Below are 17,356 nucleotides of genomic sequence, written 5' to 3'. Positions count from 1 at the left end.
TTTGAGAGAGAGAGGGAGAGAGAGCGCAAGCAGGGGAGGGGCAGAGGGAGAAGCAGGCTCTCCGGTGACTGGGGAGCCCAACGCGGGCTCGATCCCAGAATCCTGCGAGCATGACTTCAGTCGAAGGCAGACGCCCCAGTGCTAGTGGAATTAAAGAAAATGTTATATTCCTTTCGTGATTTGTGTTTGTAACTTACTAGTCTATACACACGCATGTACACAGTCAAAATTTCTTTTCTTTTTGAACAAAGACTGCATTAACTTAAGCCTATTCCGAAGTCTATACTAAAACAAACCTGTACTCCAGGGAGGTTCCAAGATAAAACCAATAAGATTGCGCGTGTGAAATCGGTAAGATTTATTTCTCTAACTTAACTGGCCCAGCACAAGGTAGAGTAGGTAGTAAGCACAAGTAATTTATTCTTTTGAACGGGAGAACATCTGTTCTTTCCGGGCAAGAATACCGGCAAGCAGCTCTTGGGGGTAATCAAGAAAGAAAAGGGTCCTCTAACATCTCTCCCCAGGAGCTGATAGGGCCGTGGTTATCAGGGAAAATTGCTCCGGCGAACCCATTCAAATTTCTCACAGCAAATCACAGTGGCCTACAGCCAACTCCTTTTCCGCTCATTGGCCAACTGGAAACTTCACTCCCCCCCCCCCCCATGCCGCCCTCCTCTCATCCGGAAGCCAATCGGAAAGATTAGCGCTCCGTAACTTAGTGTCATCAAGTACCGTACTTGCAATTGGCTATTGGAGCTACCGATCGAAGAGTAGGCGGGGCTATGCCAGCCGGCCTATATAAGAGGAGGACAAAGGCGGCGCGCCGCCTGTGTCATCCGCCATCTTGTGCGAAGCAAGGTGGCCTCCACGTTCCCTGAGCGTCTTCTCCGCTTCTGCCTCGACCGCCCCTTGATCACAGACATGTCTCGGGACCGGTTCCGGAGCCGTGGCGGTGGCGGTGGCGGCTTCCACCGGCGTGGAGGAGGCGGCGGCCGCGGCGGCCTCCACGACTTCCGCTCCCCGCCGCCCGGCATGGGCCTCAATCAGAACCGCGGACCTATGGGGCCCGGCCCGGTCCAGGGTGGCCCCAAGCCCCCGATCCCGCCACCGCCTCCGCACCAGCAACAGCAGCAGCCACCGCCGCAGCAGCCGCCACCACAGCAGCCACCGCCGCTTCAGCCACCGCCGCATCAGCCGCCGCATCAGCCGCCGCATCAGCAGCCGCCGCCGCCACAGGACTCATCCAAGCCTGTCGTTCCTCAGGGACCTGGCCCGGCTCCCGGAGTGGGCAGCGCTCCGCCGGCCTCCGGCTCGGCACCTCCTGCCACTCCTCCAACCTCCGGGGCGCCTACGGGGCCGGGCCCCACCCCGACCCCGCCGCCCGCTGTCACCTCGGCGCCCCCCGGGGCGCCCCCGCCCGCGCCGCCGAGCAGCGGGGTCCCCACCACCCCGCCTCAGGCCGGCGGCCCGCCGCCTCCACCCACAGGGGGTCCAGGCCCCGGGCCTAAGCAGGGCCCAGGACCTGGAGGCCCGAAAGGCGGCAAAATGCCAGGCGGGCCGAAGCCCGGCGGCGGCCCGGGCCTAGGCACTCCTGGCGGCCACCCCAAGCCGCCGCACCGAGGCGGCGGGGAGCCCCGCGGAGGCCGGCAGCACCACCCGCCCTACCACCAGCAGCACCACCAGGGGCCCCCGCCCGGCGGGCCCGGCGGCCGCAGCGAGGAGAAAATCTCCGACTCAGAGGTGAGTGTCTCCCGGAGCTGCGCGTCGGTTTCCCTAAGATGGCGGCGGCCCCCTCCTCCTTCCCTTCCCGGCCTCCATTTTGTCGGAGACCGGAAAAGGCGCGTGCGCGCGGGCGGTGGAGGGCGGGGCCGCTGCCGGAGCGAGGGGCGGACGGCGTGGGTCCGCTAGCTGGTCGCGGGCTGGGCTCCAGGCTGGCCGAGGACAGAGGGAGGGTGGCCTGAGGAGGCAGCAATGAGAAGCTGTGCTGGGCCCTGTTAAAGCTAGCGGATCTTGGGAACCAGAGTAGAACGTGAATTATAGGGTTGGAGAGGTCGGCGGAGTTCCGGCCTTAAAAGCGCAGGCACAAGTCGTGCGGGTGACGGCAGGATTTTGATCACATTCTTTTCATTTAATACTTGATCACCATTTTAACTTAATGTCTGCTACGATGTAGGCTTGTCGGGGACACTTAACATATACGGTTGATGAGGTTGCTTATGTAGAGTCGAGTCTATACAGGGCTATAGGTCTGTTCTCGAGTGTTCAGGATGGTTTGGGCTGTTTGATGTTTGGATAGTTATGTTGGAAATCCACAAATACAGAATCTTGACTTTGACTTCAAATGGAACACAAGAGCAACCCGATTGGTGGTATTACCCAGTCTGGGAACAGCGAACATTGTTACTGGATTTTTCTACTTGCTAAGGTCACTGGTTTCTGAAAATTTCCTTCCTTTTTCATTAGGGGTTTAAAGCCAACTTGTCTCTCTTGAGGAGGCCTGGAGAGAAAACTTACACTCAGCGTTGTCGGTTGTTTGTTGGGAATCTACCTGCTGATATCACAGAGGATGAATTCAAAAGACTATTTGCTAAATATGGAGAACCAGGAGAAGTTTTTATCAATAAAGGCAAAGGATTTGGGTTTATTAAACTTGTGAGTTTTTTTTTTTAATGTGGATTTAGAGGGTTTTTTCCTTGTTTTTTTGCTATTAACAACCTCTGATGTTCAAACCAACAGCAATAAGTTGGTTTTTAGAACTTTCCTCATTTTTACAAAAAAGACGCAACTGTTGTGTTGTGAATAATTGTTGATACCAGGAAACGAGGGGGGAGGTGGATAAGACCTTTACCTACCCTGGGTGGTGTCAGGGAGGGCTGCATGAAGATACTTGAACTGAGCTGGAGGAAGAGAGGGAGTGGGAGTTAGGCTTTTGATAGTTTTAGAGTGGGCATTAACCAATGTTGAGGTCATATTAACATGAGTATGTCTGATACTTTCAGGAATCTAGGGCATTGGCTGAAATTGCCAAAGCCGAACTTGATGATACACCCATGAGAGGTAGACAGCTTCGGGTTCGCTTTGCCACACATGCTGCTGCCCTCTCCGTTCGAAATCTTTCACCTTATGTTTCCAATGAACTGTTGGAAGAAGCCTTTAGCCAGTTTGGTCCTATTGAAAGGGCTGTTGTAATTGTGGATGATCGTGGGAGATCTACAGGGAAAGGCATTGTTGAATTTGCTTCTAAGCCGGCAGCAAGAAAAGCCTTTGAAAGATGCAGTGAAGGTGTTTTCTTACTGACAACGTAAGTTCATATGCTTATTTTAATTTTATTGAATGAAGAAGTTGGGATAAAACTGAAACCAGTTAAGTTGGAACCATTTTTGTTATTAGAACTCCTCGTCCAGTCATTGTGGAACCACTTGAACAATTAGATGATGAAGATGGCCTTCCTGAAAAACTTGCACAGAAGAATCCAATGTATCAAAAGTAAGATTGATTTAATCTAAGCATTTTTAATTGCAAATTAGAACTTGTAATAATTTTTGAATTTTGCTTAGAGAACGCAAAATTCTTTGAAATGCATGTGCTTGATAAAAATCTCAGGCTCAGGAAGTTTAGAGGTTTTAAAGCAGAGATGTTCAAATGCTTGATATTTGTTGCTGAGATAGGTATATTTTATATGCCGTTTTGTTTTGTCCTTAAAACAACTGCGTGATGAATAGGTATCTTTTTAAGGATTGAAAAAAAAAGTATTCCTTGAAGAGGAATTTGGTTAGAGGAAATAAAATTAGGAAATGGGGAAGGTAGGATTTATCTCCAGTGCCCGATACTCTCTGTTACTGCATCATTCTGGGACATGTTACTTTTTTTTTTTTTGGTAAAGATTTATTTATTAGCACCGGCTAGTGCTCGTGGTGTGGAGGTGTAGGGGTAGAGGGAGAGAATCTCAAGCAGACTCCCTGCTGGGGCAGGGCTCAATCTCGTGACTGGAGCCAAAATCAAGAGTCAGACTGACAGCCACCCAGGTGCCCCTGAAATATGTCATTTTTGAGGTAAGGCTGTTTTACATGAACCAAGGTGGCCTTTGCCTTTGTCAGTTCTTACATGTGATAGGCTGGGGGGACATCTTTGTTTTTAGGACAATCAAGTAGTATTTGTTGTGTGTGTCCACAAATTGGTTCATGTTTAAATATTGTTAGGCATGGCACATTTGAGTATGAATATTCTCAGCGATGGAAGTCCCTGGATGAAATGGAAAAACAGCAAAGGGAACAAGTTGAAAAAAACATGAAAGATGCAAAAGACAAATTGGAAAGTGAAATGGAAGACGCCTATCACGAGCATCAGGCAAATCTTTTGCGTCAAGGTAAAAGACCTTTTTGTGTAATTTCACTGATAGGATCAGTTGCTTTTTGAACTTTTTAGAACCCCGTTAATGTGGATTCAAAACAATTTTCTAATGTTCAGATCTGATGAGACGCCAGGAAGAATTAAGACGCATGGAAGAACTTCACAATCAAGAAATGCAGAAACGTAAAGAAATGCAACTAAGGTAAAATTTTGTTAAGCTAATAAGCCTTTGCTTCTGGGTTAACATTTAGAGGAAAAGATAGACCTAAATTTTGCAGGTGAGTCTGATGGAGTACAGAGAGGTTAAATACTGTGTCAGTGTTGGTTTAACACAAAGTTGGAGTAGAATTTAAAGTTTTGATTAATGACACCTCTTTTCTTTGCCAGAATGCTTCTATGTCCATTTTGTACTCTATCCAGGCCATCATGTGTGTTTGCTCTAACCTAGACTTTGTAAAGGTCTGAGGCAAACTATTAGCTTTCTTCATATTGGCTCTTAAAAGATGTGGATGACGCTTTAGTTTATATGCTTGATGAATGTTTCAGGCAAGAAGAAGAACGACGTAGAAGGGAAGAAGAGATGATGATTCGTCAGCGTGAAATGGAAGAACAAATGAGACGCCAAAGAGAGGAAAGTTATAGCCGGATGGGCTACATGGATCCAGTAAGTAAAATTCTTTTGAAATGTAATTGGAGTTGTCTACAAAACTTGTAGGTACCGAAAATGAAATTTTACCCAATTAAATAATGACGTTTCACTTCACTGCCGTTCTTTTTCTTCTTACAAGTGTGTTATTACCGTTATTAATATGCTTTAAGTTTTATCTTCTTGGCTGGGCCTAAAGATTTCATTGGTTGGGAAGAAGCTTTAGGGGTTTTTTGGTAATTGAGTCTCACCAATTGGTTTCAGAATATTGGTTTTAAATGTAGTCCTAACCTTTTTTTAAGTTTTGGAAATTTCTTATCTTCTCAAGAATTCTTTATATGGGTATAGTACCAGGTGTATGAAAGGGTTTTTTTTTTTTTTTTTCTTGCAGAGAGAAAGAGACATGAGAATGGGTGGTGGAGGAGCAATGAACATGGGAGGTAAGCATGAAAATCAAATTAGCAGTACCATTAGAGAGCAGTGTTCTGGTTGAGTTGTAACCAGCATTTTTGTTTCCTAGATCCCTATGGTTCAGGAGGCCAGAAATTTCCACCTCTAGGTGGTGGTGGTGGCATAGGTTATGAAGCTAATCCTGGAGTCCCACCAGCAACCATGAGTGGTTCCATGATGGGAAGCGACATGGTAATGTATCCTGTATGACGTAGTACAAAGGAAATTCTCATTTTTCACAACTTACGTGTGTGTGTTTTGTTTTTTGTTTTTGTTTTTGTTTTTTTAAGTAGGTAACTGGACCTCTTTTTAGTTCCCTTATCATGTAAATCATAATATTGAGGAGTACTTTGGCAACATAGAAGAACTCAGTGTGTGGTAACCTAAACAGAAACGGTTGCCAACAAGAAGTCAATGCTGTCAGTAGTATGTCGGAGTTCTCTCTTTGGCAATAAGTAGACATAGGTGCTCTCCTTTATATTGCTTGTGTACTTTTGCACTCTAGCACATGGCAAATCCAAATTCGAAATGCTAGATGGTGGACCTGATGATTCTACATCCAAGTGAGAGTAATCACATGGCAAACTCATTCATTAAGCTGACATTTGCCATAAGTATGAATCAGACTTGTAGTTTATAGCCTTAGGCATCTTTTAGTGATGTGTAGGACTTTGACCTATATTTGGTGTGGTTTCTACCCATGAAAAGGGAGTTGTTTCCGGTTTTGACTCGTCGTTTCCCACTTGCTGGGCCTGTCAGTAGGTGCACCTTCTAAAATAAACGGACATCTCCATTTTGCTACAGGATAGCACAAATCAGTGACGATTTTAAGCATACTAGTTGTGTGCATTTGATCTGAACATTCTTGATGCTTTCATATTTTAACTGTACAGATAGCCTGTCAGGAGGCTTTAGAACCACCAAGTGAATTGGTCTGAGTGGCTGTGTTAGGGCTTTACAGATCCGTAGGAAAATTAAATATTGGATTTAGAGGTGGGTTTAGAGAAGAGTGCATTTTCACAACTGAACTGAATCTGACTGGTTCACCTGCAGGCTTTTGGTAAAGGAGGGAAGCTCCTTTCAGCATGTAGCTCAGTAGATTCATTTTACATGCAGGAGTATGAGGATTTAGTATGGGACTTCATCTTTTTAAAATCTATTTAAGGTGTTTTGAGCATTAGAATCATAAATAGCTGGTTGGGTTAAAACATAGTGTTACTAGCTTTCTTTAAATTGAATTTTTAAAGTACTGTGGGTAACATTTTGGTTCATATGCTTTCTAAAAGGTAGATTGTAGGTCTGTATCAAATTTGTAAAACCTAATTTGACGTGATGTTCCCACAATTAAGGTTCTTTGTATGTCCCGTGTAACAGGTAGAGTTCTAAGATGTTGTAATAACATAATCGTGAAACCCCAAAATTTTCTTAGAGCTTTTGAGATACACAGCATAATGCGCTAAAACCCTGACATTTTTAGGATTTTGAGAATATTTTAAAGGACTGAGATTTAGTTTTTAAAGTAGCCCTATAGTATTTAGTAGGAAACGTGTTGAAACTATGTATAGGAACAGTTAAACCCTGATGCCCCCTCCCCCCCCATTTTTGGAGTTATGCTCTCAGTAACTTATTTTGAATGGAATTTGAAAGATAGTTGAGGCTTCTGTGCTTTGCATATCTATAGGGTTTTCCTGTTTGGGGAATAAAGGTTTCTCAGATTAGAAGTACTTAATACTAGGTGGAATAATGAAATCCTGCTTTATTGCAGTTACTTAAGCTTGGTATTCAGGCTGTTTGGGAAATAGCCAAAACGTGGAACCATAGCTAACCAGTGGACTTTCAAAGACCCGAAGGAAAAGTTGGGCCGGTGTGGGGGTGGGCTGTATACTCAGTCAGTCTGCAGCAGTGCAGACTACTGTGAACGTAATTGGCTCTGGTTATATAGTGTGGTTCTGAAGGCGGTATGCCTGTGAGAATATGGCAACACTTTTTTAATGAAGTTACTGTGCCGGTTAAGTGACTAAATCTATTAGTCTTTTATGCTTTTTTCTTTTTGTAGTCTGGTAGCATTTTATTAAAACTTTGAATCTTTTAAGATTTCTGCAACTTAGCAGATGTGTCTTAAGATCTTGAAAAGCACAAGGTTTCTTACGCAGCTCATGCCACTAACTGGTGAGTAGGTCTTTGTCACTTCATTGAGTGCATTGAATCTGTCTGGTTGGGCTTGTTAGGCTTACTTGGAAATTAAATTTCCTGTTCAGACCTTGAAAGTGAGAAGTTTGCAAGCTTTTCCAGTGGGTTAATCTGATGTGAAATTTCTTAAAACTCATTTTGGAATGGGTTTTCACATCTGCACTAATTCTTAAATTTTTTAGCACTACAGGGAAGACCTATTCTTTGAAACAGGTGTATGAGAATGGCTCAAGTGGGAACATACCACAAGGCATGTATTATCGTAAACTAATTTTCAAATTACCCTTTTTTCCTTTCTATGTTCCCGGTACCTGTGGATCGACTCATTGGTGATTGTATCGACGAACGTTGACTACGGAACCTTCTAAAATATTTACTTAACACACATGGACATCAACTACATATAATGAACTGTTAATTACTGTTCCAATAGCGTACTGAGCGCTTTGGGCAGGGAGGTGCGGGGCCTGTGGGTGGACAGGGTCCTAGAGGAATGGGGCCTGGAACTCCAGCAGGATATGGTAGAGGGAGAGAAGAGTATGAAGGCCCAAACAAAAAGCCCCGATTTTAGATGTGATACCTAGGTTTTCATTCCAGTTTGTTTTTGTCTTTTCTTGTTTAGATACCAATCTTTTAAATTCTTGCATTTTAGTAAGAAAGCTACCTTTTTATGGATGTTAGTTTATTGACCTAATATTTGTAAATGGTCTGTTTGGGCAGGTAAAATTATGTAATACAGTGTTTCAAACAGGGGAATTTTTTTTCCTTTTTATTTTCTTTCTTTTTTTTTTTTTTTTAACTGTATAATGTCCCTCAAGTTATGGCAGTGTACCTTGTGCCACTGAATTTCCAAAGTGTACCAATTTTTTTTTTACTGTGCTTCAAATAAATAGAAAAAATAGTTATAATATTGATCTTCAACTTTGCCATTCATGCTTCTATGCACATTAGGCTAGGTGTTCCACTTTGAAAGCATGAGCGTGTCTAGGCCTTCGAATGGCACATGCCATTTCTGGGAAATGTATCTGTAGGCTAAGTATTGCTTTCTACAAATAAGTACCCCCTTGTTTTAAAAAGAAGAAATGCATATTGAAGTAGTTTCATGATTTGATTTGTTTGGCATTATAGGAAGCAAGCTGGTGCTAAGTATTTTTAAATGGTTATGTAAGCAAGCTGAACTGTAAATCTTCCTTCAGGAATGTGTATTAAGATTATGGAATGGGTGAAAGACTTTTGGCAGGGGGAGAAAGTGGGTATGACTACATGGATCTTTATGGCCCTATGATCTATCCTTTCCTTGAAAGTTTCTGAAGAAAAAGTGGAAAGATCAATTCTGTTGCATTCCTCCATTCTTGTTTTTAAAAGAACAAGTCCCAAGCCCTACAAATGGCTTGTATTGAACTTTCACATTTGAATTAAAGATTGTTAAACATGAAGTCTTTTCATGTATTACTTCAAGCGATTTATGAAGATGGGGTTTAGTCTGAAAAATGCAACTCGAAAGTAAGTGTAGTAACCATAAAGTAGGTTTAGCTATGTATGCATTTGTACTCTGTAACTTTTACATCTCCTTGTGCTACTGCTGGTGGTCAAAATCTGTAGGACTATAAAAATCTACTTGTTCTCTTGTCTAAGAACTAGTGGTGACTGTTAATGACAAACAGGGTTGCAGATAACGATTCTTACTGTAAAATATTTGTTAATCTGTTTTTCCATAGTTTACTTTGGATGTAGCACTAAATCTGGAGAGAGTTGCTTATGCTACACAGTACAAATAGCCCTTCCTCCCACCATAAAGTTCTGGAGTGTTTCGATGGTGTTGTCAGTTGATTGTCAACTTCATTGAATCTCCTTCCATTAGGATAAGACATTTTGACTTAATACTAAAGTAGATTGTTACTGTTGTCTGTTAGTACAACGGGAACCTGTTTTCCCAGTGTCATGTATGTTAGTAGAGGAACAACTTCCTAAAAGTAGGTAAAGTAATTGAATGGTTTGGCTTTGTTCTTAGTTATGTTTCCATTCAATTTGTACATTACAGAACTCTTACTGTGGAATGTGTCTTCCTCTTTTTCACCTCTGTTCTTGGTGCTAATTGGCAAGAAGTAAAATTCTAAATCAAATCTTGGTTAAAATGCTGAAGTTTAGTATTGTGCCTGAGTACAAAGGGAAATCTATCGTTGAAACAATTGAGCACTTTTTCTGCATAGGAAACTGGGTGATACTAAAAGTAAAACACGAGTGGAGTATAAAGGCTTGTCACCCAATTCTGGTTGTGTGACTGACAGGTATATGGTGTGCTAATTAAGGAAGAGAATCTCCTTAGAAAATACTCATTATTTCTTCACCAAGACACTTGGAAATGGGTAGTAGTTCTACCATAATTCTATCAATGAGGAAGTTTTGTCCTAAGTCATCAATTGGTGATACGTATGAGGTTTTCTGTGGAAACAAGGGTCTGGATTTGAAAGGAATCCATTACAATTTGATTGAATTGTATGGTAGGGACTCCACTAATGATAAAAGAAGGGGTGTTCATGGGACACCCACAGAGGGTGAACTTGAATGTGTGTGGGTGGGGGCTGGTGGGGAAGTGGGAAAATCTGCCTATAAAATTAATGTTTCAGTTTATTTTTCAGATTACATGCCTTTCTTTATAAGGGATGCTGGCACAGACCCCTAAAATAAGCTTTTGTTAGTACTGTACCTTTGAAGAGTGGTGAAGGATGCTAATGGATAATCTCCTGAAAGTTGTGGCTTTGATAGCCTTACTGTGGGCTGTAGAATTGCTAAACGTCGTTTAGCAAATAATGTTGCTTAGTTTCAACTAAGTTTTGCCTTTCATCACTGAAACAGCAGTGTACCAAGGGTTGTAAGCTACTCAAATAGACTTTCAATAAGTCTTGCAATGCATATGATAGTTTTTAGACTAATGTGAATTTAAATCATCTTAAAAAGGAATTTCCTAAAAGCTGTTATGAAATGTGGGGTGGGAAAGGGAATGTAGTACTTTCGAAGTATTTCAGCCATTTTTCTCATTTAAAGAAACCACCTGCCCCCATTTCCTCTTCTCCACTTTCTCTCATGATTTTGTTTAAGAGGAACACTGATCGTTTTAAGCTTATTACTCCTAATCTTTAAAAACTGCATTCTCTGAGAGACCCCATTGTATTTAATAGGTACCTTACAAGATCAACCCAATGGCTCACATTCAGTGAAACCATAATCCTCTTGGCTTAGAACACTAATTAAAATCCTCTAAGAAGTACTATAAACCCCACCACTCTATATATAGGTGTATTATACCACTAATATAAACATAATAATTTGGGAAATTGTAACGTTACGCCTGTGCAATTTTTTATAAGTGGCATATTATGGCAGACAAAAATTTAGATACTTGGCTTTTCTTGGGCAAGCCACTTTGTTGTGGCGGAATGTTTTCTGGTGTTCTTGGACTGCAATTATGCACTATTAAAGTAGTGGCCTGCTACATAACTGCATTTAGCCAGCATTTCTGCAGTGCGTAACTGTGAGGAACGTAGTACCGCAAATGGCAATGGACATTAGGACCCGGATGTAGTATTCCTGCTTGCTCCAAGATTCTCATTGCCGACTGCATACAGGTAGGTAACAAGCAATATAATCTAACTTGGTGACTTGCTATGTACTTTTATTCCGTGGGCATTCTGACATCACACTTCTGACAATGAAATTACAGTGCAGCACCTAACACTTGTATGGTAAAGCTAGTTTCTATCAAAACTGCGTGGGTTTGGGTTTAGAGCTGTAATTTGTCAGGCAGAATTCAGTGCTGTTGCAGTTCTCAGATAAAAAGTGCAAACTTGATTCTTTGGTATGTCTGATTCAGTTGCGTGGTTTCCTTTAGTTGCATTGTAACTGAAGAGAACCTGGAGCACATCAGTGGTGTGGGGGAGAGGGAATCAAACCATACTTGGGAAGTAGAATGCTTTTAGCATCTTGACATGGACTATATAGCATGTGATACCGAGTCTCTGTTGTAGCAAACTGACCTGCTCAGAGGTCAGCAATACCGATTTCAGAATGCAATCTTGGTAATTATTCTGCAGGTTGAGCGAATTAAGACTTTAAAGTACAGTGGTTTTTTTTTTGTAATGTGATTTAATTTTTTTTTTTTTAATGGGCTTCATGGGAATACCTTTGTTACTAACGTGGGCTTAGGTGGGAATCTAATGTGTATAGTTCAAGTTATGTGACTTGTCTAAATACGTCTATGCTCTCTAAACCTGGGGGAAAGTGGTGTGGCATGTTGACTTGCCTGCAGTTGAATACATGTTGGGAATCACTTCCCACTCCTAAGACTTCGTCGTATTCTGTAGGATAACTGCAAATGTTCAGAGTAGCTTTTCGAATTTGGTTCCCTTACTAGCTTTAGGGATGTGATGTTATATAATCCAAAATGTTCACCAAAAAAAGAAAAAAGTCTTCAAAAGCACCTTCTTTCGTTGCTTAGGACTTAAGCTTTGTAAGCTTTACATCAACTGTTGTTCCAGACCTCAATTCAACTTAACTTTGGTCTCCGAGCTGGTTTTCAGCTAGCATGCACGAGAAACAGCTTTCATGTATAATGCTTTCTGCTCTGTAACTGGAAAGTACGGTTTACTTTGCATAAATGCCGGTGAAAACTCTTCATGACTATGAGAATTTTCTTCCATTGTATCAAGAAAAATGGCTTGCTCTTTGGCAAGCGATTCACAAGGTGGGGACAAATTGGTACTTTAATATGTAGTCTGTTCAAGCAAATACCTTGACTCTCCTGTTAGGTAAAAAAGCGAATGGTGACTAGTTTAGCTCTATATTAATAATACATAATGCAGCGCAAACGTAATGCTCAGTATTAGTGACCAGAGTGTCACTAAGTTGATGTACAACCCTGATGGGGTTTTCCTGTGGCATAATTCATTAAATCGGTGGCCAATACTTGCTACCGTGATTTAGTGATTCGAGTGCTTAGAAATAAAAGCTCAGGTTTATTTCTTAACAGCCAATAACAGTTTTGAGAGAATGTACTTGTTATAATCAATGGACTTGAGGAACGTCACTGGGGAGGGGGGTTAATTTTGCATCATTTCTACTTATTTCAAGATGAATAGGTTTTTGCACTTTCACATGAGAAACCTGTGACTTAAGTCCATTCTTACTAGTTTCGATTTGTATGTAGCTATAATCTGTGAATCTTAGTGTAGAGGGTCTTAAAATCACTCAAAAAGCTGGGAATAAATGGGTTGCAGTAACAACACTATACCGAGGTGCTTGCATTGTATTTCATAGTCTTTTCTTGTTACAAACCAAAAGTATTCTTTTAAATGAGAATGGTCTGAGGTTCAGAGGTGTGATGCCAGAATGCGTTTCGTACTGTTAGGCCCTTGGAACAGCTTCCGGTGCTTTCTGAAAGATGAAAGAAATGGAATGGGTGCTCTTCACACGAGGTTGTAAAACCTACAAAGAATGCATAATAGTCTCATTTTTCCCCAAGAAAAGAGATGCGTGTGACTAGTTTTGGACTTTTAACCTTAATGGGGGTTGCATGTGTCCTATTGTTAATCATTGTCAGCTGCAGTGACATGATCCATAGTCCTGCATTTACTGCCTTTCCCTTAATGATTTTGGACAGGTTTGAGAGAGCCAGGATGCTTGTTCTGGGCCTTTATTTGGTTTTGGCTTTAGCTGATAATGTTTCAGTGTTCTGTCAGCTAGTGCAGTTCTCAAATGGCTGCCGATTAGGGAAAGAATTCTGAGGATTTGACTGCTCCTAATCATCTGTCATTGCTGCTAGATAATGATTGGCAATTTTTAAGACTCAACTGTGGAAATCTCACAGTTGATAAACCATCAACCATAAAAATGTTGCTTTTGAACACCAGTGCTGAAAAGACTTTATTTGGAGGGTGAGAAGGGGGCTGGATGCAGGATAGGATAATCTGGAGAACGGGGGAGAATGCAAAACGATATAGTATCCCTTATGGATGGTACATGTGCAACAGGGAGCTCTAGTTTTGTTTTTTTTTTTTAATCCCCTTGGCAGTAACTGATCATCAGGGAGGAAGAAAAACCTGGAACTTGAATTAAGGCTGATCTTTCTGGTTTTTGTGCACTGTGGCCCTGCCAGGCATATATAGTGAAGGTGAATGTCTTCTTCCTCAGAAAAACTCAGGTTCCTTGCTGTCCCGAATAAGGCCTAGCTTCCCTGCCCTAACTGAAAACTCAGTGAGGACTTGGAGGGAAAGAACGAGGCAAATACAGGATTGCAGGATAACAACTGCATTGTTGTGTACTGTGGAATGGGGAGGGCACTCTTGGAGGAGGACTGCTGCAGGTGGTCAGTCTGCCTGAGAACGGAAGACATACTTGAATGGGGAGCAGGGTATGTGCTTTTATATGAAAAGAGAGCTGATGTTAAAACTCATTTGGTAGGTGAACGTTGTCACATACCTTCACATAAGGGATAGTATATTTTGGGTTGCAGTCAAACTTGATTGTGCTCAGACTGGTGAAAATAGCAGATAGGATTTTGTATTTTAAATAAGATACAGTTTTTATTTGAATTGAGCTGTCTACTTTATTACTTTACACAAGAATAATTTTAGATTTTTTTCCCCCCATCAAGTTTCTTCCTGTTTTTTTTTCTTGTTTTTTTTTTTTTTAATGCTGTAACTTGCCCCTAATCTTTGTCTCTGGAATTTTACTCTTTAAATTTTGAAGTTAACTAGCATTTTCAAACCTTTATACCCTTGTCTTTTATATTAACTTTCTCTTATTATTCTTTAGGTAAGAATGATTGATGTTGGCTGATACTGGGGTACTCACTCACTTCAAGTAAGTTTCCTTAGAAATCCTAATCTGTAGAAGGCTTTCGAGTGTGATTTGTTGGAATGGTTAAGTAATGTGATGTAGCTCTGTGGGGTGAAACGTGTTTGATTTTTGAGATGTTGACTTCTCCTAAGATAATATCCATGTGTTTTTGTTTTTGAAAACAACATGTGGGGGGCACCTTGGGTGGTTCAGTTAAGCGTACGGCTCAGGTCGTGATCCTGGGGTCCTGGGATAAAGCCCCACATTGGACTCTGCTCAGCGGGAAGTCTGCTTCTCCCTCTCCCTCTGCCCATCCCCCGCCTTGTGTTCTCTGATGCGCTTGTGCTCTCTCTCTCTTTCTCTCAAGTAAATAAACTTTAAAAAAGCAAACGTGGGTGTGGAGAGAGAAAGTGGGGACTATTTTATTTATAACAGTGTCAGTAAAGACTGACAGAAGGTACATGGTTGAAGCTATGTTGTACACCTGGAACTAACAGAGTATTGTATGTTTTGTTTCAATTCTAAGAAAGGACACGGGATTATGTAACAGGCAAAGAAGGCTTGAATTAGTGGAGGAATGCCGTATTTTTAGAACTCGAAATTCCACTTTTGACCCGTTCAGAATCTCCCTTAAGATTCTTTTACTTACCCAGCAAATAGTAGAGAACAGTCCAGTCAGGGGTAGGAGGAAAAATCCCAAAAGTGTGTGCGAGGAAAATTTAGAAGAAAGTAACGGTAGTGTGGGCTGGGTCTTTTCTAAGCAATAACAGAGCAAAACCAAAGAAAAACTGGAACTGATTGGAACCCAGACTTGGGCCCAAGAATGTGCCTCTTGTTGATGTGAGAATAAGATGTACACACTAAAAGTTAATTTTAAAAAATGTAATATGCGGGGCGCCTGGGTGGCTCAGTCGTTATGTGTCTGCCTTTGGCTCAGGTCACGATCAGGTTTTGGGATCGAGCCCCGCATCGGGCTCCCTGCTTCTTCCTCTCCCACTCCCCCTGCTTGCGTTCCCTCTCTCACTGCCTTTCTGTCAAATAAAATCTTTAAAAAAAAATGTAATATGCTATACATGTTGTTTTAATAAGATGATATTTTTAATGATAGGTGGATAAGCTATTAGTCTCAAGACGACATCCCACAACGTGAGCCAACAAGAAAAGCCGCAGCTTGTTAGACTGAGGAAGTATCTAGGTAAGTTGAATGTTTCTTACTCTGTAAACTGCCTTCAGAAGAACTCTTGGGTGTTAAAAACATAACTGCTTGTGTGTGAATATTTCACTTTAACTTTATGTTAAAACTTCTATGTAGGAAATGCATTGTTTTTATAGTATGTAAATATTTATAGTCCTTTTAACAGCCCTCTTGAGGTTGGATGCCTTGTTTGTTGGTTTGGCTCAAGCCTCAGAAAAACAGGAACTTTAGTTTTCTGTAGGAGTTTGTTCGTCTTTTTGCCTGTGTCCATAGAACTGTGCAAAAGAGGGTTTGGAAAATTGAAAGTTGCCTGTTTTTTAACCAAATGGTTCTACGATAGGGTCACGTAGAGTTGGTGATGTCCTGGAAGGGTTGGCAGTTTTAAAGGGCAACTCAGCTCTGCTGTTCTAGCTGGGAAAGCAGTCATAGTATGTAAATAAGTGGACATGACTGTGTGCCAGTAGTTTGCAAAAAGGTAGTGGGTAGACAGTAGCTTGCTGTCCCCTCGTGTAATACAGATGGGTGTATAGTTAGATTATCACTCAGTTAAAGGGCTCTTGTAATCATTTAAACAAGAGTAAGTAGAATAAGGTAGAAATAGCGATAAGTAATTGACTAGATTTTAAACCTTAGGGAAGGTGCCGATTAATGGAGTGTCTTTAAAAGATCTCCCTTCTTAGCGTGGTTGCTACTAAAGTTGTAGTGAATGGGAGCAAACTTGAATCAGCTAGCTGGTGACAAAGCCTGGTGGTAAAAATAATCTGCATCTTAATCTTCAACTATATAGATCATTAAATACTGTTAATTCCTCATTCCTTGATTAGTTACTTTGGTGTTAAAAAGTTCACTTAGTGCTCAAGGTAAGTGTTTGACAACTCGGATTCTTAACATCTGTTGTTGGAGTAACTGTTTCTTTTAATTGGCAGGATCAGGTGAACTGTGTCCAGAAAACCCATGAGGAAGAGGGAAAAGAGGAATGAGCAGCCTAATTGTTGTTAATAAAGACATTTTAAAATCCGATTGTGCTTTTGTTTTTGTTTTTAAGTAGGACTTTTTGTTTTCTAAAATTTTCCTTATATGTCATCACCTTGTTATTAGGTGACATGGGCATAGAACATGGTGATTCAGGACTCTTGGGCTTTTTGACAGAGCTGTTTCAACATTAATTACTGATAACCTGACGGCCCTTCCTAGGCCCTTGTCCTAACTAAACTGATTAAGCCATCAATATTTTTAAATTGCCTTCATTCTTCATAGGTTTTATTCCTAAAATCAGCATGTGACGAATAGAGCAATTTAACTACATGCCCCTCTTTGATTGGGTTTCGGGCATAATACCATCTTGTATCCCACTTTTGTATTTTCCCAAAGAACTGTCAGATTGAAGGTTATAGGGTACTCACATGACTTCACAAAGAACCACAGAATTAGAATTACATCTTGCCAAATTACTATGTTTGGGTTACCCTGAGTAGCAATTTCTTGAAGTTAAAAAGAAACGGAATTTCATAAGCAGTAAAATATGGATAGATTCTTTGAATGTAAGTGTAGGGAAAAGATTATTGGAATTGACTATACAGTCTGCTTAATAAAGAAATTTGGAAGTAAAGTCTGCGTTTCTCCCTTCACTCTAGTCATTTCTTGTTGAAACTTGGTAAGAGGTCAGTAAGAGGTAAGAAGGGCTCTCTGGT

At 41.4% G+C, this 17,356-nt stretch overlaps 1 protein-coding gene across 1 annotated transcript; it reads left to right on the top strand.

The window, feature by feature from the left end:
* Positions 1 to 743: 743 nt before the first annotated feature.
* On the top strand, positions 744 to 16,685 carry SFPQ (splicing factor proline and glutamine rich). Its single transcript, XM_040619343.1, has 12 exons — positions 744 to 1,740; positions 2,464 to 2,652; positions 3,000 to 3,301; positions 3,391 to 3,487; positions 4,114 to 4,366; positions 4,468 to 4,552; positions 4,897 to 5,014; positions 5,388 to 5,436; positions 5,517 to 5,638; positions 8,070 to 11,262; positions 14,447 to 14,494; positions 15,579 to 16,685. Exons 1-10 carry the CDS (start codon positions 922 to 924, stop codon positions 8,205 to 8,207), a joined length of 2,172 nt encoding a protein of 723 aa, XP_040475277.1. The 5' UTR covers positions 744 to 921; the 3' UTR covers positions 8,208 to 11,262; positions 14,447 to 14,494; positions 15,579 to 16,685.
* Positions 16,686 to 17,356: the final 671 nt, after the last annotated feature.

The sequence above is a fragment of the Ursus maritimus genome, unplaced genomic scaffold, assembly GCF_017311325.1.
Source record: "Ursus maritimus isolate PB19 unplaced genomic scaffold, ASM1731132v1 scaffold_32, whole genome shotgun sequence".
Lineage (NCBI taxonomy): Eukaryota > Metazoa > Chordata > Mammalia > Carnivora > Ursidae > Ursus > Ursus maritimus.
Note: the sequence above shows the minus strand (reverse complement) of the source record. Positions and strands in the feature narration are given on the sequence as shown.